The sequence below is a fragment of the Capsicum annuum genome, chromosome 11 (assembly GCF_002878395.1).
Source record: "Capsicum annuum cultivar UCD-10X-F1 chromosome 11, UCD10Xv1.1, whole genome shotgun sequence".
Lineage (NCBI taxonomy): Eukaryota > Viridiplantae > Streptophyta > Magnoliopsida > Solanales > Solanaceae > Capsicum > Capsicum annuum.
In genome coordinates, this window is record NC_061121.1 from 204,969,863 (window position 1) to 204,992,463 (window position 22,601).

Consider the following 22,601-nt stretch of genomic DNA (forward strand, 5'->3'; position numbering starts at 1 on the left):
CAATATATCTCTAGCTAATCTTGAAAACACAGGATATTTTCTGTCATTATTCTTACCAATCTAGCGCGTTGATCCTTGCTCTACGATCCTCTATCGGCTGTCGAAGATAATACTTAAGCTCTTCCCGAGAATGTGTTTTGTATGATGAAGGTTGCTCCCTATCCCAAACATTTAAATAAAAAAAGTAATCAGGATAACTATTTTGTGCCTGCCTTTTAAAAGATGATGACTCCTCGGAAGCTTGAGAAGCGACAGTTGGAGTGATATTTGCCGGTACAACTTCATCAAGTAAATCGACATAATGGTTATATAATGCTTTCATGTAACTGTTCGCATCACTCATAGCCGTAAACAAAGAAAGTTTTTCTTCAAACTTTATCTCTAAAGCATTATAAATAATACAACTAAATTCGGACATAGTATTATATTTCATACATGAATTTATTATAGCACCAATCAAGTAAATTGAGAGAAGCGGATAAAAATATTTTTTAAATTTAGCAATCATAGCAATAATAACTTCTTTGAAGCCTTCTTTATTCTTATATTCCTTAAGCAAACAAGATACGTCAACTAAATAAACTAAAATATTACAAATAGTAGGATAATAAGCACAAAACAATTCAACCATAGCTATATCAATATTTTTCAAAAATTTAACAAGATAATCAATTGCAGCCCAACATACACTCAGGAAAAGAATCAGAATATTAATTAAAAGTCATTGTACAAGGAATATGATAAACAAGACAAGTTTTTAAATAATTATAAGTAGCATTTCATCTAGTATCACATTCTTCAGGCCTAAATATCGGTCTAAATTCATTTTGTTCACATTTGATTTAAAATTCTTTCACTCTAGCTTTTCAATTATTTCCTTAAATAAAGCCAACAACAAGCCGGACCTTTTCAGTATAAAACTCAAAAAATTCAGGATCATCTCTTACGATTAAATTATATATGACAGACACACTTAACATAAAATATTTTGAGTAACGACGGAGAAAGTTCAACTTTTAACAAGTCAACAACAGTCTTGTTGTTAGATGCATTATCAAAAGTTATACATAAAACTTTTCTTTTAATACCATAATATTTTGCTACTTTAGAAATAGATCCAGAAATAAATCTTTCAGTGTGTATACGATCTTCATCACACAAAAATGTTAGAATACGTTTTTGCGTAACAAAATTACTATCTATCCAGTGATAAATAATTATTAAATAATTATTTTTGTTAACAACACGATCAAAATCAGAAGTTAGAGCAATTCTACATGAAATATTTTTTAATAATGCAGATAAATAATAAACATATTGTCCACGGAGTCTAAAAATATCGGCAAAACAAGTACTTCTAGGGATACCTGTAAACATAGAATTATAAATTGCTTGAATATAATGAATAAAAGCATCCGAAGAAGCAAAAATGAAAGGCAAACAACCCATAACTATCATTTTCACTATTTCTTCCTGGCCCCTCATTTTATTATAATTATAATTCGTAACTAATTGACCGGTTGTTGGGTTCAATCTACTTTGTGCTGGCCCACCAACAACCTCCACACCTTGTGCAAGACTTAACTCTACTGCGTGTTTTTCTCTTAAATGTCCCATCAACGAACGCGTATCCTCTTTACTGCCTCCGATTTTATGCTCATATACCACTTCACAAATTTGCATTGTACCTTAGTTTTTCCTTCCATTTCCGAAAAAAATTCCTATGCAATACTAGTTCTTTTATGAGATCTTACAGGGGCACGGGGAGGACGGGGAGAAAGATTAACCGACTCAGATTTAGCATTACCATTACCGACTTCAGGTGTCTCACCAATATTATTATAATCTACATTTAAATCAACCACATCTACTTCATTCTCTTCTTCTATACCGTAATTTTTTTGAGTTTCTAAATAATTTATATCGTGAGCACCTACACCTATTTCATCTTCAAAAGGTTCACAAATTGATACCAGAGGCATACAGGTATATCTAATACTTAAACTACCTTTACCGGAACCGCCACCAATTCATTTTTTACTACCACTATCACTTTTGGGATAAATTTTTTAACACTTTTATCGAGGTTTCTTAATTTATCCATATTACAAATTAAACTAATAAATATTAAAAATACACAAAAATAATAAAAATAAATATTCAACAAATAATAAAGTAATTAAAAATTAAAAATAACAGATAGAATGATAATATCAAATTTTAAAAGTATCCGAAAGTTGAGGCTTTAGAAAATTCTCACTTGATATTTGTAATTGCAAAATTAAAAAATAAAATTGAGCACTTTAGGAGATAATTAGGATATTTGAAAGCGAATGAGAGAATGGGAGATTGAGAATTGAGAAAAATAATTTTGAATTTGGGGTATTTATAAAAAAAATTGATTTTTTTTTAAAGTATGCCAATTGACTATAATGTCATTGGGATGCCAACGGTCCAATTGGACCTGGGCCCCAGAAGCAGCCTTTTGTAATATTTTTTTTAATTATCGGGTTGGGTAATCGGTGGGCTTGGTCTGATTTCATAACTGGGCCGGTCCACCGGGCTGGCCATCCCAGACAGCAAAGTCCGGAACCGATGGCCCATTGTGCCGATTCAAACCGGATCGGTCCTCTTAAACGGACTGAATTAATTGGACCGGAACGGATCGACCCGATCCAAATGACAAGTTTAATCACCATTTAGCTATTCCAATTTTTTTTTTTGATAGTAGGTCACATGTATAGAGCCAACTATTATACTGATTGCAATACCATACGTCTCGCCAAAAGTACCCTAGTAATAACATCTGCTAAATTTTGTTCTTTCTAATGCATTTGCCTTAGAGATGTAGAAACTTATTAAAAGTTTTTTTTTTTAGTATATAAGTATTTTTATTGAAGCATTGAAACTTTGTAACTAATGAAATGCTTAAAATATCTCTATTTCATGGTCAACTTGAACCTCTTCCCAACATATCTTAGATGAGATATGGAACTATATGAGAGTCATCTCCGACTATTGTTCATGTGCGATTCGTATTAAATATATAATTAACTGTCCATTCTATCTCCTCTATATTTTTTACATCTCATCTTTATTTTTGTAAAATCTTTTTGTGGCACACATTTATCCTCTTATTCATTACTTAAGAAAAAGCGAATCCTCAATTCATGTACAAACACTTTAATATATGTACTAATCTATAATTACCAGTTTATAATCTCAAAATGTCTCTTGACCTATACACTCTAAACCAAAGTCTTATTATATTTAAGAATTATTTGAATTATGTGAATTGTCTCATTCTATGATTTTAAGCTAAAAGGTTTATTGAGTTTCATATCTAATATGTCTCCATATCAAGGTCAATTTTTTTCCCAAGCCAATCGTAATAGATATTTTTGTGGATGCAAACGTTGGAACTTGAACTTATCTGTGTCTAACTCTGATACCTATTAAATTATATATATGTGCGCCTCTAAAAGTTCGAACATCGAAATTACATTCGTTCATTCATTTATAATTTCAACAAAATAATAATAACAGACATAATATATAAGCAGACACTCAAACTTGGTCTCAGATGACAAGTGAACAATCTAACTTTGAAAGCATGCACTCCAACTGAAAACTAAACACTTCAACTCATTTTTACTATGTCTAGTGGACATCCAACTGAAAACTAAACACTCCAACTCATCCTTAGTATGTCTAGTGGACATCCGTCACACATAGATTTTGGAGTTGTCTAGATGATTACATTGAAAGTTATAGTGTTTAACTGATATAGTGAAGACGAGTTGAAGTGTCTAGATATGCATACTCTCATAATAACATACCAATGAAATTTTACATGTGGATTTTAAGGAAGAAGAATGTACGTAAATCTTAGACAAGAAAATAACATATTCACGTGTAATTTAGAAAGGATAGGACGTAATCTTACCCTGTAAAGAGAGGCTGTTTTTGATAGACTCACAGTTCAAAAAAGTGTAATAAAAGCGTGACAGACGAGAATAACGACACTAACCCAATAAAAGTATAATAAAAGTAAAGAAGCGTGATAAACGAGAATAACGACAATAGTATAACACGGTACACAAAATAAACGTGAACTGTGTTTTAAAAAACAAACAATATCTTTTCTCTCTAAATTATTCCTTAATCTAGATTATGGATCTAGCAAAGAATTATTACAAATTGGTAATATCAACAACTTGACTAAAACCTTTTACAAGCCCCGTTAGTTTCTCTCTTAAATCTCTGAGTATTGACCATTGTAAAGACAGTCTCCACCATTTTCATGTCTTTCACATTGTCTTTTTAAGGAAATACAAACACAACAAAACCTCTATATTGTTTTCTTGTTACATTAATTTTCCCATAAAGCATTCTTCCTATCTATAGTGTGTCCATTTTTTTATGTCAAAACCCACAATAGTCACTTAACCACTGTATTCGGGCTAGCTTTCACACACCTGCAATATGTAGACACTTCTTTTTTCTTTGACAATATACACTTTGCATGCTTTGAAACATTTCAAGAAAGCCACTCAACAAAAACACAAACCATTGGCATCAAGAAATGGGGTGAGTTAATTTTATTTATTTTTCTATTTGCATATGTAGTTTTGCATGTTTTTTGTTTATCTTGTATATGATTATGAATTTATGATCTTTCGTTGTGTTTTTTTTTGGTATTTGCAAGAAATGGGGTTTGTGTTATCTTTGAATTCATTGAAGTTGCTGTGATTTTGGTTGTTTGAAGCAAGTGGGGTTTCTTGATTTTGATTCAATTGAGTGATGGGTCCTGTTAGAGGTCAAAAAAAGAAGAGGAAGGTAGAGAAAAAAGTTGAAAAGGATTATTTTGCTTCTGGGTCTTCAGAGAATGGTTCTGCTGATTGGTTTGAGATGTTATCAAGAAAAATTGCTGGTAAAATTTTAATTCAAAGTCTTTATTAGTTTATCTGTTCTTATGTTTGTGTTAGATTAAAAAAATGTTGGTCTTTTTGAAGTATTGAATAGTGGTTTTTAATTTTAGTTTCCCTTTGATCATCATCTATCCCCATTTGAATAGTTGAATTCACTTTATTCTTTGTATCTCATTGGTGTTACATGCTTCTGTTATCTCAATGCATCACGAATTTTGAATCAAAGATCCCTAATTTGCATTTGTTAGGAGTTTCGATTATATAACGCTCGTGTTGACCTAATGCACCGATTCATTTTGTTATCAAATGATGCGATAGATAAAGCGGAAGGGGTTAAATTGTATGCACTTGTTACAATAATGATTCGGATTTGGAAATGTGTCGATGTTTACAATGTCTGGAGTATAAGTTCCTACTGGTATTTGCATCTTAATTTTACTATTTTTAGTTGAAGTTTCCTTTTTCTAATTAAACTATTATGAATTAGGAGTATGCGTAGTGTACTTGTTTGACATAGACAAAATATGTAGAGTGCCATTTGAGGCAAGTTTAGACCTGAGAATGTGTGCTTTGATAGGTTTTATCCTTGGTTCTGTTGTCCAAATGATCTATCTTTGGACTGCTTAAGCGCAGTTATAACTGTCACTCAAAGGAATATTATGATTTTTTTGGTCATTTCTACTAACAATAGCATTTGAAGATTTTCACTTGTTTAAATCAACAGTGTGAGCAATCTGCAAGTGCAGGTATAGGATGCACATTGCTACAAACTCCAAGTTATAAAGGAGAGTTTTTTTAAATTCATCTGCATAATACCGCGTGTCATTGCTTTTACAATGAAGGTTGCTTTGTTCCAATGGTGTGTTTTACCATAAAAATTGTATCTCATGATCCCTTTGCTTTTTTAACGTGTGAGGACTGGTGGGAAATGCTAAAATCCTTTGCATATCAATTATAAAGTTTTGGTTCTTCAGTATCAAGATGGTTTCCTTTTTATGTTAAATGAAGTAGGATACTGATAAGATAACTAAGATTTTCCTTGTCCTTAAGGCTCTTTATCTAAAGTTTGTTTTCTCTTTTGGTTGATGTACATGTTGTTTCTTTTATTCTAGATCTGAAGTTTGAAAAACTGGAGAAAACAGTTGGAAGTTCTTGAGAATTAAAATCACGTTACCAAAAAAAGAAAAAAATTTAGAAGCTGGAATTTGGAGTGAGGTGATCAACTCATCTGCAGCGTATTTGAAGTAATCCAAGTTGTTAGCCTAGACGAATGCAGATCAGTATTAGACCTAGCATTAAATTGGTAAATGAACCAGCTATCCAACAATTAATCTTGTATAGCCAAAAATGAAATTTGCAAGTATGTCATTTCCTGCCTGGTTCTTCAGGGAGCCTACCTGTATTTTTTTTCACATATTGACCATGTTGACGTGTACGAATACTTCCAATGAAGCTTCTTGACTCCTTACCTTTCTATCCCCGTAATGCTTCAATGCGTAGCACTTTTTTGTTGCTTCGACCAAATTATAATCATTCTGGTATCTTTACTTCATCTTTTGTTCCTTGGAGAACCATTTACAATACTTAGCTGGCTACAGATCTTGATGCGAGTTTCATATGAGCATGAAAGTTTGCATCTATCATCCTTGGCGTTAGTGATGATTAATGACCGAAAATTTCATTGTCTTTTCTCTTCAACATCTATCTAGGCCAATACATTCTTAAAAATGTGTTTACTTCTCTGTTTTTCCCCATGCTCTGAAGATTGGCTGGATATGACAATAGGTTCTTGATTATCCACCAAAAAAGGACCATTGCAGACTGTAACGGGAAATTGTTTTCTCTCTGCTTTTTTCTGTTTTTTTTCTAAAAAGATGTTGAGGCGTGACCAAAAGCACTTATTAATTCCCTTTTAGCATTTTCTAGTTTGGCATCTAGCTTTTAAGTTATCAATGGATCTAAAGTTCCCATTCTATAATGAAGCCAAGAACTCAATGAGCATAGTTATCTTACAGTCCAAACCTCTGCTCTCCCTTGGCTGCAAGATAACTCTGGCTTGTCATATAGAATTCGGGTTAGTATATACCAGAGTTAATTAGGGGTGTACCCAAGGTACATCTTTTTGCCGAAGTATTCAGACCAAAGTGGATATCAATGTCAGACAAGGTGGCCCAAAAGTTCAACAGAGTTGCAAATAGCTGAGAAATGGATGTTAGAAAAGAACATTCTTGGTTTGGCATTGCACTCTTTCTTTGAACTAAGGTGCATTCTGTCAGTTAACCAAGTAGATTAAATGGTCCGAATATTGCTGACTTCTAGATAATAATATTATTCGTTCACTTCCTGTGGATTATAGTGGTGGTCCTCTTGTATTGGCAGTGTAGTTGTGATCCTCTAAGTTGTTGCATGCATGGTACTTGGATGAATGTCTTTCACATTAAAACGCAGTTTGGGTGAAGCCATTGAACCTGGATTTTTCAGATTTTCAACGAGTTTAAAATTGGTGGAGTTTTTAGTGAAAAGAGAATGAAACTCGGATATATTTATAAGGTGATTCCACAAATGTTTCAGTACCGACCATTATGTATTGTGAGGATATTTTCTAGTTTGTTTATGCTCCTCATACTTGACGATTTTGTACTCTACAGTACTTGGATAAAGGAGACTCCCTGAGTAGATCAGTTTACTTTAGCTTTTGAAATATGGCCCTTTCCACAAATGTGGATAATATGTTGGTTTCTCTAAAGATCAATTAGCATTTGAATGTTTTGGGAAGTATGAAATTTATGAGGCATTTTTGCACTTAATTGTCAACAGCGATTCAGTGGAGTCTTGATGGATTTCCTGAAGCAAAGGCCAGTGGTCACGAAGGTTTCTCTATGACCATTCGTATAGTGGATATGTAGCGAAATCATATCTTTGCGTGTTAATTTTACCAGGCAATAGATGATAGTTAAGTAGTTGGTGAGTAAATGCCATTTTATCTGCTGCCGTCATTCCCACAAAGGTTCTAGTACAAAGATATTACTTGAATGTATTACGGTGCTTATGTCTTTGCTTTCTACGTGGATATTATGATGATATTCATGTAGATATAGAGTTATAAAGCTGTTGAATTTGTAAGTTAGATGTTAGTTATGGTAGTCAATAAGATAGTCTAGCTTAGTGTCTTTGAAGGCAAAATTAGAGGAAAAGACCAACGAGGAAATGCTGCAGCTCTTTCACCAAGTATATCTTTGTCTGTGTCAAGTCGGGTGACATAAGTAAATGTTGATATACCACAAGTTACCTGGTGCAAAAAGTGTGGTCAATGAAGTGTTCCAACAGGGACAAAAACGCTAGGTGGTTTTTTCCTATCTATCTTAGCCTTGATGGATAGAGTTACGTGGTACCTATTGCTGGTGGGAGGTGACAGGTACTCCGTGAAATTAGTCGAGATACGCGCAAGCTGGTCCGGACACCACGGTTATTAAAAAAAAAAAGTTGACATAGAATCAACACTAATGAGTTCTTTTAGCGTTGGTTTTTGATATAAGTTCTTCGTCTACTCCATAGAATCATTGATAGAGCAATAGAGGATGTGCCTTTGGTTTCTGAGGTCCTTACTTCCTACTTAGCACCAGTGCACACACATATTCATGCATAAGGGACTCATCTTTTTTTATCCATAAAAGATAATAACAATAGTTTTTTTCTAAAAAAGATTATGAACCTTTGTGCTGGGTTGAGAAGTTCTCCAAATTTATATATATACATACATATGTGTGTAAAATGGGCAGCCTGGTGCACTAAAGCTCCCGCCTGCGCAGGGTCCGAGGAAGGGCCCGACCACAAGGATCTATTGTTCGCAGCCTTACCTTGCATTTCTGCCCGAGGCTATTTCCAAGGCTTGAACCCGTGATTTTCTGGTCACATGACAACAACTTTACAAGTTACTCCAAGGCTCCCCTTCCACATACATACGTGTGTTTGTGTAAATATATGTACGAGTAATGCCAATAACTATTACATTCAGTAGTAGTAATCAATAGACTCTTGGAGGTTTTCGAATCCCATGAATATTTTATGAAGGGCGTTTGCTTATTGTTGGGTATTTCTTCTGCATGTCCACTTGCTCCTCCTATGCTTGAGGGGACAATTAGTCATGCTATTTGATTATTTTGTAGCTTGAACTGCCATAACAATGTTGTCCCATATTTGACAGCATAGGAAACAATTATATTTTGTTCTAAACTACGTGAGAAGTACAAACATGTTGCTCAATAGACAAACCTAACAGTGTAGGAGTATGCAATGTAGGTGAAAGAATAAAAAAGATGATGGAGATATCTAAGTTCACAGTTCAGATATCGAGACAGACGTTTAAGTTAGAACTTCGGAAATTGAGATTAGATGGAGAACTGAGGCAAAGTATTAGACTTTGTGAAAACCTCTTGTTTGTTATCCTCATTCATCAATAGAGGTGAGTAGGCTGGACGGTTCAATTTATAGAGTGAAAGGAGATAGATTTGAGATATGTTTTTTAAGGTGGTTCTTATTAAACAATTTATCTGCTCAAGAAATACGAAAATTGCAATATCTTGAAGTATTTTATTTTGCTCGTTTCCAGTTTTAAGTTCAAATAGATGGTTCTCTGTTCCTTACGTTAAAGATTGAGCAAAGAACCGAAAATAATTTATGAAAAGGTGTTCCTAGTCACAGTAAGAGTTGGAAAGCTAAAAAAAACAGAAGTTTTAAAAATGGCCAAAATAATATTTGTTGTTCCTTGATAATTGGTGTCTTTTATTGTATTGATTTTCCATATGTTGTTTTGCTGGAAAATATCAAAGCACGGTAGAGGTAGAAATCCCTCATTCATTTAAATTAGTTATGAAGCTCTGGAAAACTAGCTTTAGATCTCTGAATGTCTATCAACTAATGTGAGAAATGGACTTGGCTTACAGTTTCGACTGTACCCCGTTGAATACTTTGGTTTTGTATGTCAAGAAGAAAAATAATATGCATGTTTCTTTCGGAACATATTCATGAACAAGGGCATGAAAATATCCAAGTTGACAGAAAATGCCATATGAATTGCATCTATTGATCAAAGACAAAGTTGTGAGTACTCTGATAAATCATGTATGCTTTGATCCATAATGGAAGCTTTAAGAAACTTCCCTGTTTCCTTGCCCAACTAAATTGTACCGAAGAACTTGAAAAGCTTTTCCAAGCCTGTATGCTATATTTCAAGGGATTACTAGTAAGAACCAAGCCATGGAATTATTAAAAAACTTTATGAAGAACTAAAATATGATTACTTATATTAACTTGCTTTCGTAATCAACCTAAATTCTTGAACTTGATAATTTGTGATCTGTAGTATCTTCTCTTGGATCGTCCTCACCTGGAACACCCCCACCCCCACCTTCTCCCCTGAATTAGTAGAAAGGTCCTTTGGCTGCTCGTTCCTCTGTGTTATGAATTGTTTTAAGTACATATTCTGCGGAGTTAAATCCTGCCTTTTGGATGGTCTTGCCGCATGAAATTTGATTATTTTGCTGTAGTGGATAAATTATCTTTTTCTGCAGGAAATGTTTCTCCGTCGAAGGGTTTGGATAAGTTCCAATCTGTTTTCAAGATGTCTAGAAGAACTTTCGACTACATATGTTCCCTTGCAGAGGAGCACATGCAAGCAAAGTCAGCCCACTTTGTGTTTTCAAATGGCAAGCCCATGTCTTTGCATGAGCAAGTAGCGTTAGCTTTGAGGAGGCTGAGCTCAGGTAATTCTCTAATTTCAGTGGGTGACTCATTTGGTGCACACCACTCGACGGTGTCTCAAGTAACTTGGCGCTTTATAGAGGCTATTGAGGAAAAGGGACTTCACCACATACGGTGGCCTTCAACAGAGGAGGATATTACACAGATAAAGTCCAAGTTTGAAAGAATTCAAGGACTTCCAAACTGTTGTGGCGCAATTGACGCTACACATATCACAATGATGTTATCTTCCTCTGAGCAGACAGCTGATGTATGGCTTGATCAAAATAACAACCACAGCATGGTCCTGCAAGCAATAGTTGACCCTGATATGAGATTCCGAGATGTTGTTACGGGATTGCCAGGAAAGATGAACGAGAATTCAGTGCTTCAGAGCTCAAACTTTTTTAAACTCTGCGAGACAGGAGAGAGGTTGAACGGGAACGCGATTAAGCTAACTGAAGAGACGGAACTACGGGAATATATCATAGGTGATTCTGGCTTTCCCTTGCTACCTTGGCTTTTAACTCCTTATCAAGGTAAAGAACTTTCAGAATCAAAAGCTGAGTTCAATAAGAGGCATTTTGCAACTCGTATCGTGGCACAGAGGGCGTTATCTAGGCTGAAAGAAGTCTGGAAAATGATTCATGGAATGATGTGGAGACCTGACAAAAACAAGTTACCAAGGTTTATCCTTGTATGTTGCATTCTTCACAACATTGTTATTGACATGGAAGATGAGGTTTTGGATGAGTTTCCTCTGTCGTTTCATAACCATGATCCGGGATACGGGCAAGAGGTTTGTGAATCCGTCGACAGCACTGCTTCAGTTTTGAGGGACAATCTGTCCCTCCACTTATCTGGGAGGTGACTTTCTTAAATGATGCAGACTGCTTCTTGGTGAGTGACTAGCAAAAAAGTTTTCAATTTGAGGGCAGATAAAGAATATTTTCAAGCATTTGTAGGAATTTATATTTCATTTCTTACTTTTGTATTGTAAGTTTGATTAGAAAGGATATTGAGATATAACTTGTAGGGAATAAGACATTATGGGGTTAGTTTCCTTTTTTTGAGCATGCATGGTCTTGTTATCCCAGGGGCTAGGATTTAGCATGTCGTTTAACTTGTGCAATGAATGGGGTGCCTAGGGCTGCCCAAATCCTTGGTACCTTTCACAATTAGCAAATCTGAGTTGTGCCAAATTTTGGCTGCACTCAATCAAAGTGTTCTGTTCGTGGATCTCAACTAAATTCATTGCCATCTCTCACCAGCAACAACAGATAACAGATATTAGATACTCCCTCCGTCCCATTTTATGTGTCTATCATTTTCTTTTTAGTCCGTCCCAAAAAGAATGTCATTTTTTCTTATTTGGCAAATATTTAAAAGCACAATTACACTTTTATTCTTATTGGGCTCACTTAATTGAAAAAAAATAGTAGCACATTTTTTGATAAAGGAAAATTTGGTAAATATTATTAAGTCTTTCCTTATTTCTTAAACTTCGTGTCCGGTCAAATGACGACATATAAAATGGAACGGAGGAATTTCTTAAATTTCGTGCCCGATCAAATAGCGACACATAAAATGAGACGGAGGAAGTATTAGATATCAGACAACTTTGCCCATCGAAGTTAAAAACAGATGGCAATCGATTCCAAAAAGCAGCACCCCTTTTGGAAGCTCAATTTGTAGGACCGATGAGAATACTCATAGGTGTGCAGGCGTTTTGAGAGAGCGCAAAATTCTTTGACTAAGCTTTTACTGGGACAGTAAATGCTAATCCGCCAGAATTGTAATGTTTCAAATTCATCCAAATGCACTTTCAAAGTTTCTACGGCAACTAATGAGTAGTAATTAATTCCGCCTTTGGCTTTTTTTCGGTGGAAGCAAAAAAGAAACGTAAAGGAAGGATAGAATGGCTGCGCCTTTTTTTCCCTTTCCTTTTTAATACTCTTTCGTTTGATATTAGTTCAGTTGATCCTAAACTTGACACATTTATTAACAAATTAATATATAGTGACGCATTTTACATACTTAGGGCTCGTTTAGATATATTGAAAAAAATGGTTTTTAACAAATTCTTTTAAAGTGCTGAACTTATTTTAAAAATAAGCAGTTACGTGTTTAGATAAAAGTATTGAAATAAAAAAAAATTGTTGATGTGTTTGGTAAACAAGTATTCTTAAGCACTTTTTTTGATTAAAATGTTTGAAATACCCTTAAAGCTGTTAACAATATGTAGAGTTAATTATTATTAATTTTTATTTTCTAAAATGATTCAAAATAAAATATAATATAATATTTTCTATTAAATTTGTGTGCTAAGAAAATCTTTAGAAAAAATTAAATTATTTAATGCTCAATATTTATTTTGAAACCTTATTAATTTAAATTCATACTCTTTCTTATCAGGGATGGAATTAGAATTTTGAATTAAAACTTTTAAGGTAAAATTATTTAGATAAAAAATAGGTTTATCAATTTTTTTTTAAGATAAAAAATAGGTTTTCTTGAAAGGAAAAAACAAACAAAAAATAAAAAATAAAATAAAAAATACAGCACATAAATAGTATACATTGCCAGCAAGCTACTACGTATACATAATTTTTTTTTTTATAATAATATCGTTTGTTTGAATATTATTAATTATTTTAGTAAAATATATATTGTTACAAAAATAATAATTTAATATAATATAAAAAATTAAATTAAAAAAAATTTAATCGTTATAAAAATTGCTGTAGATCATGAATGTTATAAGTGAAAATTATAAGGGCTACAAGAGGATAATTTTAGAATAAGTGAAAATTATAAGGGATACAAAAGTCATTTACTTGATGAAATTTCAATGGATTATAAGCTAAAGAAAATAAGTAGGGAGTGACCAACTTCTAAATTTTGGCTTTTAAAAAGCCAAAATTGACTTTTTAAAGCAATTTTTTAAATTGCCAAACACTCCTTAAATCCAAAAATGACTTTTAAATCATTTTGATCAAATTATAATCTAATTCAAACACCCTCTTACTCGTATATATATTTTAGAGTGCAATAATAAATGCAATGATTACACATTGAAATTTGATACCTATTACTCAATCCCATGCATTATTCTAAAACATTGAGTAGTTATAATTAAACTACTAATAATCATTTAATTTTGCTTTTGAGAATTGAGATCATTCATATACCATTTAATAATTTTGAAAACTGTGAATATATTTAGTATTCCTACTAAAGGTAAAATGAAAAATATATGTATAAACACTCTTAATTTTAAAATTTGAATATTCAAATAAAAATAAATATATTTTTTTTGAAAAAAATTAACTAATGCAAAGCGAAGGGAGTAATGGAGATAGAATGACTACGCCTTTTTTTTTTTTTTTTTTTTTTTAATCCTTTCTAATAATGGAGACGTGCTTTGCCTTTTACGGTACCTTGAGTCAAAATGTTAGAACCGCCTCTCTTTAATGATACTAGTTCAACCGCACGTGCTTCGTATATGTATTGTTTGATTATTTAAAATTGAATGATTTTATCTATTATAGAGATTTTTAGTGAACCTTCACTTTTTAATATAATAATATAAACATAAACATATATTTTAGTTTAACCACATACATATTTTACCACTAGAAGTTTTAAGTGGTTGATCGATCATCACTTTTGTATTTGCGATGCAGTACCTCTTTTCCTTGTCGCAAGAGGCTAAGAGAGACGCATCATTTTGAACCATATTTGTGGTACCATTATTTTTTTTCTATATTTAAAATCTTTCCTTGTTTTTAAAGTTAAATTTTTACAAAATCATTGATTATATTTTTATTATGTACTTAAAACTTTTAAAATTTGGTGCTTCTTAAATTTTTCTTATTCTAACACTTTTATATTTATTTCTAAATTTTTAAAATTTTCTTAAAATCAAATTTAGTTGATTTAGAATTCTTAAACTAAGGGAGAAAATAGTAGTTGTCATTAATTTTCATGAATTCTAATAAGAAAAGGTTTTGCCATAAATATATTTAATTAATTTTCAACATTTAAATATTAGGAACAAATACTAATTCTGATAACTTCTAATAAGTAAAGGTTTTACCATAAATATATTTAATTAATTTTCAACTCTTAAATATTAGAAAAAAATAGTGAAAAGACGATTCTATCTAAAGTGAAAACTTTAAATGAAGGAAAAAAAGTTTAAACAACTATTTCTAAGGCCTTTCACAATTTTGATATATTATAGATTATAGATAGATATATATTATAGATTATATAATATAGATTATAGATATACAAATTATAGATATAGATATAGATAAACTAAAGGCTACTCAAATTTAAGACAAGGGTATTTTTTTTTTTTAAAAGAAAATCTCTTGCAAGGATTTTTGTTTTTCCAAAAAAATCTCTTCCTACGAACTCTTATCTTTTTTTTTTTTTTTTTTTTGTGTGTGTGTGTGTATGGAGGGGAGGTTAAAAATAGTCCTCTATTTTGATAAATTAGCTAAAATTATCCCTCGTTATATTGTTGAGTCAAATATACCTTTATTGTTATACTATCGGATCAAATATACCTCTGTCATTAGCAAAGTTATAAAAAATACCCCTTTTTTTAATACTTCTTCATCATGGCAGTGTTAGCCACGTGGCATGATATTTGAATGAGGCTGATACCACGTGACATGCCATCTCATCATCAGATTTTTTTTGTTCAAATTTTATTTACTTAGTTATTTAATTTATCAACTTTTTTAAATAAATAAAATATGTGAGTAGTTAACACATACAAAAAAGACAAGTTACTATCACTAGTAGTAAGATATTCATGGCGGTGTCAAATTTTTTTAGCAATTCGCTAACCTTAAACCCCCACTTTTAACACCTTCCCACTTGACTTTTCAAAATCCACCACATTCTCGAAAAACTCAGTTTCCAAACTCGCCGCTTTTGCTCTTTACAGCTTGATGTGTGACACATTTTTTTCTCCCGTCACCTTTGATGGTGGTTCTCTTTCATTAGGTGAGGAGATATCGACGTTGATTAATGATGATTGTTATTTTATTTTAAATAAATAAAATATGTGAGTATTTAAATTGTCAATTTTTTAAATACAAGTAATTAATAAAATTTGAAGCAAAGTGTTTAAAATGAAAAAGGAAAAAATTTGGAAGCTGAGATGGCATGCCACATAGTATTCATCTGACCCCAAATGTCTCATCACATTGCTCTCACCTTGTTTGATAAAGAAGTGTTAAAAAAGGATATTTTTAATAACTTTGCCAACGAGAACTTATAATATAACAATAGAGGTACAGTTAACCCAATAGTATAACGAAGGAAAATTTTTAGACAATTTATCAAAGTAAAAGGATATTTTGAGCCTTTGCCCTTTTATTTTTCCTCTTGTGTTGACTCAAACTCATAACCTTAAAAGCAAAGCACATGTTCAGAGAATTAAACTTGAACTGACATTAATTCGCCACTATTAGCAATTTTATCTAAAGCAAATCCATAATTTAAGTTTTATGAATTCAGTATGTGAATGAACCTACAAATTATTTGAATTATTGAGTTCGAAATTTAAATTTGTACATATTTAGTAGTGTCACGACCCGAACCGAGGCCCTGGCTGTGACGGACATCCCGAATCATGAAGGCCTGAGTGCCCCTTTCTATTTAGCAATTCTGAACACCATTCATAAATAATAAAGAAAAGATGCAGAAATTAAACAAACGGAATCACGGTCATGTTCTAAGTTTAATTTAACAATACTGAATGAAATCCATAAGTATCTAGACAACATCTACTTCAGTTTGCGAAATCTCTAATACATCAAAAATTAACAACTTGTTTAAAACTGGGACAAGGCCTCCAGTCGGACACAAAACTAAAGTGAAATAACAATGTTCTAAAAATATGTCTTCTGAAATAAAGAAGGCTCACCAACTACATACTTCTGTCTGATAAATCTACGGCTTAGTGGAAACCTCTGGACTGAGCCTCAGACCCTGAAATATAGGTTGTCAATACAGATGTACTGGTACGCAGAGAAATATAAAAATATGTATATATATATATATATATATATATATATATATATATATATATATATATATATATAACATAGATGAGAGTAAATCTGAAACATTATGCATGAAATAGTTAAAAATACATGGAAAATTTCAATGATCTTAAAACAATCTTGTCAATTTAAGTCTAATCTTTATGTTACTTCTGAGTTAGGAGGTACACCTCTACAAGTCTAATATTTTACGGGCTATAAGGAATCCTCTATTGAATCGGCGGGAAAGTCCCTAACTCAAGTTTGCCACAAGGGTTGGAGTGTCTTGTCACGATCCGACCCAAGGCCATGGCCGCGATGGGTATCCCAAACCACAAGGCCCGAGAGACCCCCTTAGCCCGACCACTAGTGATATTGTCCACTCTGGGCCCAAGCCCGCATGACTTTAAAACGCGTCACTAGGGAGTAAGACTTGCTTATTTATATACCCAACATCTCTCTTGTGTTTTGCCGATGTGGGACTCTTTATCCTAAGTTGGGGTGTCACATACACCCCCCCCCTTATGGACTCAACATCCTCGCTGAGGTTTTCCCCACCGAATGGGATTTGCCTACACTCAGGACTGAGGTTTTCCCCGTCTTACTGGAATTTGCCTACACTTAGTTTGAACTCTAGCCCACATCGACAGGGCTGACACAGGAGGGCTCTAATACCATTCTGTCACGACCCGATCCGAGGCCCTGGCCGAGACGGACATCCGAACCACAAAGGCCCGAGAGACTCCCTTAGCCTGTCCACTAGTGATATTATCCGCTCAGGGCCCAAGCCCGCACGACTTTAAAATGCGTCACTAGGGAGTAAGGCTTGCTTACTTATATACCCAGCATTACTCCTGTGTTTTGCCAATGAGGGACTCCTTATCCTAAGTTGGGTGTCACATGTCTGAGTCTGATACGGCACAGGGCACTAGGCCAGCGTATAATCCCTCTTAGGGACATAATAACCCATATCGGCAAAACACAGTTTCGGGCAATGAGTTATCTGAACTTGTGCGTTCTTCAGGTAATCACCTAACATCTCTTAAGCCCATTTTTTAGCCTTTTCTAATCATGCATCTTTTTGAAATCATATTCTAAAAAAAATCTGAATGAAATCTGACTTATGTTTTGTTCTGAATCTGTTATGGCATTGTCTGATTTGGTATCGTCATATCAAGACTTGCAAGTCGTATTTCTACGCCATACATTATCATGTTACAGTCTTCTCTTCTAAAATATTATTTTCAGACCACCAAACTAGTTAAACAGTATAAGAGGATATGCATAGTGAAATTCATGAAAACAGAGTCAAGGATCCTCAATTCAATTCACAAACATATGATGGTCAAGTATCTCGTAACAAATCATGCAATCTCTTTAAATCATCACTTTTATTTACGTAATTAAGAAAATGCCCTCTCTTCAAGTCATCATCAAAACTAAGTCAACAAATAATAGTAAAGACATTTATGTTATGCTTCTCAATATGCAATCGAATAATTCATAACGAGAGAGGGAGTATAAATCTTCATGCTCTCAAATCAAGTTTCAAAACTCAAGCCACATGTATACATATATATGAACGAAAAACGAATTTAAGGGGGAAGGCCTCAACATCAAAACTTTTATCACCAATAAGGTTTCAAAATGCATAATTGTAATTGTAAATCCAAACTCCTTTGTAAATTCATGATTTCTAAACATTTAAACATGATTAAGATAATTTCACCATACCCATGTACTTTAAGAAAACACCACGTACCTTAAGTTTCTTATCTTGAAGGATGAAACCCTAACTTTTATACTTTCTTGAAACTCTTGACTTGAAAGGCTTGAATTCTAGATTACTTGGAGGAGAAGAGTTGAATTTTGTCCTTGGGGAAAGGGGAAGGTTTTTACGTGAGTTGATTTGAAGAAGATGGAAAAATAATTCCCTTTTGGATGTTATAATTCGTACTTTGGACGTTTGGGGTTGAGGGGAAAGGACCAAAGTGACCCTTGACCCTTAAGAAGCTAAAACTGTAGGGGAATAGCCCACACGTCGCGACCCCTAGTTGGGTCAAGCAGTCCTCGCGCCGCGACCCCTATTTGGGTCAAGCAGCCCTCACATCGCGAGGCTATCGCAACAGCTTACTGCCTCACATGAAAAATGACATAACTTTTCGTCCAGTTATCGAATTCAGGCAAAATTGGTATCGTTGGAAAGCTAATCCGATTATCTACAATTTGATGGGTCTTAATTTGCCAAATTCTATATATACAAAAAATTATAATTATTCAAAGATGACCCTTGTAGAATCGAATATCAAACTTTGGATGAATGAAGAATTCTTAGCTCAACTTTGCTTTAAGCGATTTCTATGAACATTTTTCACCTCATAATCACTTCATATACTAGGAGAAAGATCATGACACATTAATTTAAATATAAACCATGGAATTAGAGCTTATACACGTAGGAATGACGGTTTGGATTTTTAGCTCAAAAATGTGGTGTGTTACACTATCTCCCCCTTGGGATCATTCATCCCCAAATGATGGGTAGGGACCTGTTGAAGCTCTAAAAGTGTAGAATAAATAATGAAACCTCACTTTGAACATATTTCCTCAACAAAATATACAAGAGCATCAAACGAGCTTCATAATAACCCCTAGTGTAACGTGAAAGCACGAAACATGGGAATAATAAGACTTTACATAGGGATAATCTTGCACATGAGTTCTATGAATCATAATCATCACAACATAAAGATGGGTTTTATTTGATGATCATAGACCTGATTTATGTTGGTACTAATAATGAAATAAGATTTCGCGGAAGATATGATTAGAAGGGTTCTCTACCTTACAAAGTACCACGAATAGACTTAAACTTAGAGGCACTAATCGTCTACACCCTAAACAATAAATAGCATACCCCACACTTGCTAATTTACAATTCTCCCATAACACTTCTAACCATAAGAGTTTGAGTTCCCCCGCATAGTACTTCTATCTTGAAGCCTAACTCGGGGAAACAAGGTGATAACTTAAGCTATAGGACCCTATACTTTACATCCCATTAAGAATATTACCTTATCACTATCGTCAAACACCCTCGGGTTCTAATTCAAGGAATACTAACCACATAGTACATGGGTTATGTTTTCATCAATCACAATATTTAAGCCTATCATTACTACACCTACTTCATGGACTTTCCCCGCTAAGGCCAGCAAATTCAATCACATTCATAAGGATTTTCGCCACATATGTCATTCCCAACTATTTCTCATGATAAAAGTCCATCCTCTTCTTCCCCCCATCTTTTATAGCCTTAGCTCAAGAAATCACATAAAAATTTTCACCTTCAAGAACATCTACTCACATACCTAACACATTACTACGCTTCTACCATCACCATCATACAAACATATGGAGGGTCATTATGGGACCCGGGCACAAGCATCAAGAATGGGAGAAACATTACTCAATTATAACCCATATCTGTTAATTTACTTAAGGTGGGACATGAGGTGAAGATACAATACCATCACGAAGTGTTTCCTATATCAAGTGTCTGAATCATAAGTGGAGAGTCGTTCGGAAGAAATAAAATACAACATGAATTCTTAGGGTAGAGCACAGTGAGAAAACATTACCTATCGAGATAAAATAAGGGAAAAAACTGAATTACCCTCCTGGACCCAAAATAAGTAAGACGAATTGGGCACCCAATGTGTTAAGCAACACACCGTTTTGGTCCCTACCAGCGTGATTCCTAGCATGACGCGTCGCTATCATATTGGCCCACTATTTTGATCATCCAAACATGCCTCAAACGTCGTCTGAAAAATCCGAAACTTCTCCGAGACACCCCATTTTTACCCCTGATCATGAATCAACTCAAAAATCTACGTCTCGGGGTCGAGAAGATCAATTTGAAAATCATGAAAATTAAGAGCTCATAAATATAACTAAGTCTTTTAACAATTAGAAAAAAATTTCAGGTTGTAAGCTCTCCATACATGCAACTAAGAGTGGTATTGAGTCGAGAATGTTATGGGGTGTTACATTACAACTAAGACAATGATTGCCACTTGAAGCGATTGCTTCTCATTTAAACAACTGAGATTTGCCATGAGTTTGCATAAACTTTATCACTTCGGCTAAACCCGACATAGAATGAATCGGTGACATATAGAAACGTATTTTCTTAGGACCAAGCATACTGAGAGACATAGATTGCATGGGTCAAGAGCAACATAATATATGACTTGAATACATGAAAGACTAGATTACTGAGAGACATTATTTCTTCTAGTCTAGAGGTCAGATCATGAACATAAGTCCATAGAGAACTCGACCATAGGCATAGGCATGACTTGAACAAATGACGTAAGATATTAGCAGGATACTCTCCTAAATTAAAGTATGAAGAGTTTGCTTGGGTATAAATAGGTTTATCATGGTTCCTTCTCGCAACTTGCCACACTGAGAACATTCGGGAACTACCTTAATTCACCATCTCCCCCTTAGATCAAAGTCACAATCCTAGACTTACGAATAAATCCCCTTATCAAATCTATATCTGCCACTTTCCATAATACTTTTTTTTTCATAAAACACACTAATTTCTTTCTAGGATATCCCCCTTTCAGGGATACTAATCACAACATTCTTTAACCCCCAAAATTGCCAACTTACGACTAACATTACTATGGGCCTGGACATCCATGCTTCTTAACACTTAACGTTCTGTCTTTAGCTTCTTAGGATTCTAGCATTACACCTCTAATCACTTGAAAAAATTTGCACAACTATACCAAAGGCGCACACTGCCTACCTATATTTTCTCAAGTTCTACTTTAATGAACACTATACAACAACTCCCCAAACTTCTCCGTACTACAAAACTCAAAAACACAAACTAGGTACACATGACACTTATTCCAGACAATCTTATCTAACAACATGCTATCTGGAGTTCAACTTATTCTTATATGACTATCACTCTTATCACCTTAATGACTTAACCATAATTCAACATTTTAACGCTAGTCCTCATGTACATAAATATCACAATTATCCACTCTTTTTTCCACAAGTTGCTAACCTAGGCTATTTCACACCTCACATCAAGCCTAGTAATTAATTCCCATAAAACATGCATCATCAATCTTGAGCTACTATTCTCACCACTATACTTCACATCTAAAGTTTAAGCCTATTATCTATCCTTAATTATATACCACCGGTAAAGCATGCCACATACTATACTAGTCCATCAAATTGGGAAATCAACCCAAATACTTTACTTCACTTAGCTACTACCTACTATCACAACCCCTCTATAACCTCATTCTTATAACTCAAAATCCACTACATACCTTCTCTCCTGAAGTACTGGGTTACTACTACTAAAGAAAAGACCATCAAAGGGGTAAAGTCACATGATAGGTTTAGTCGATCTTAATCTTATGATATAACCCTTTTCAATCTTATCAACTGTAATACCCCGTATGTTTCTAAGCTAGGAGACGAACCATTTTTCCTACGTAAGAAACCTCCTATCCTGTGAGTAGCATTTTAGTGCATGACTTACAATGAGTATCCTAGCGATAAGATAGCTTATGATATATTAAGCATGTTCATATGAGTCACTTAAGGTAATACAAGCTAAGAGTTTTTGAATCCATCAAGTTTTAGTGTTCAATTTTGCAAGGGTCATCTTTGAACGAGTATAACTCAATGTTAATGTGTTATTTTGGATGATTTAGACCCACCTAATTGTAGAGAATCGAATTATCTTTCCAACGATACCAATTTTGCCTTAATCTAATACCCGATGAAAAGTTATGCCCATTTTCGTGAGAGACAGTAAGGA

General features: G+C 33.8%; 1 protein-coding gene across 1 annotated transcript; it reads left to right on the forward strand.

Annotated features, from left to right (window-relative positions):
• The first annotated feature begins 4,112 nt into the window (after positions 1-4,112).
• Positions 4,113-11,852, forward strand: LOC124888552 (protein ALP1-like). The gene is made up of 3 exons (XM_047399199.1): positions 4,113-4,590; positions 4,709-4,933; positions 10,502-11,852. The coding sequence occupies exons 2-3, from the start codon at positions 4,804-4,806 to the stop codon at positions 11,539-11,541; spliced, it is 1,170 nt and encodes a 389-aa protein (XP_047255155.1). The 5' UTR covers positions 4,113-4,590; positions 4,709-4,803; the 3' UTR covers positions 11,542-11,852.
• Positions 11,853-22,601: the final 10,749 nt, after the last annotated feature.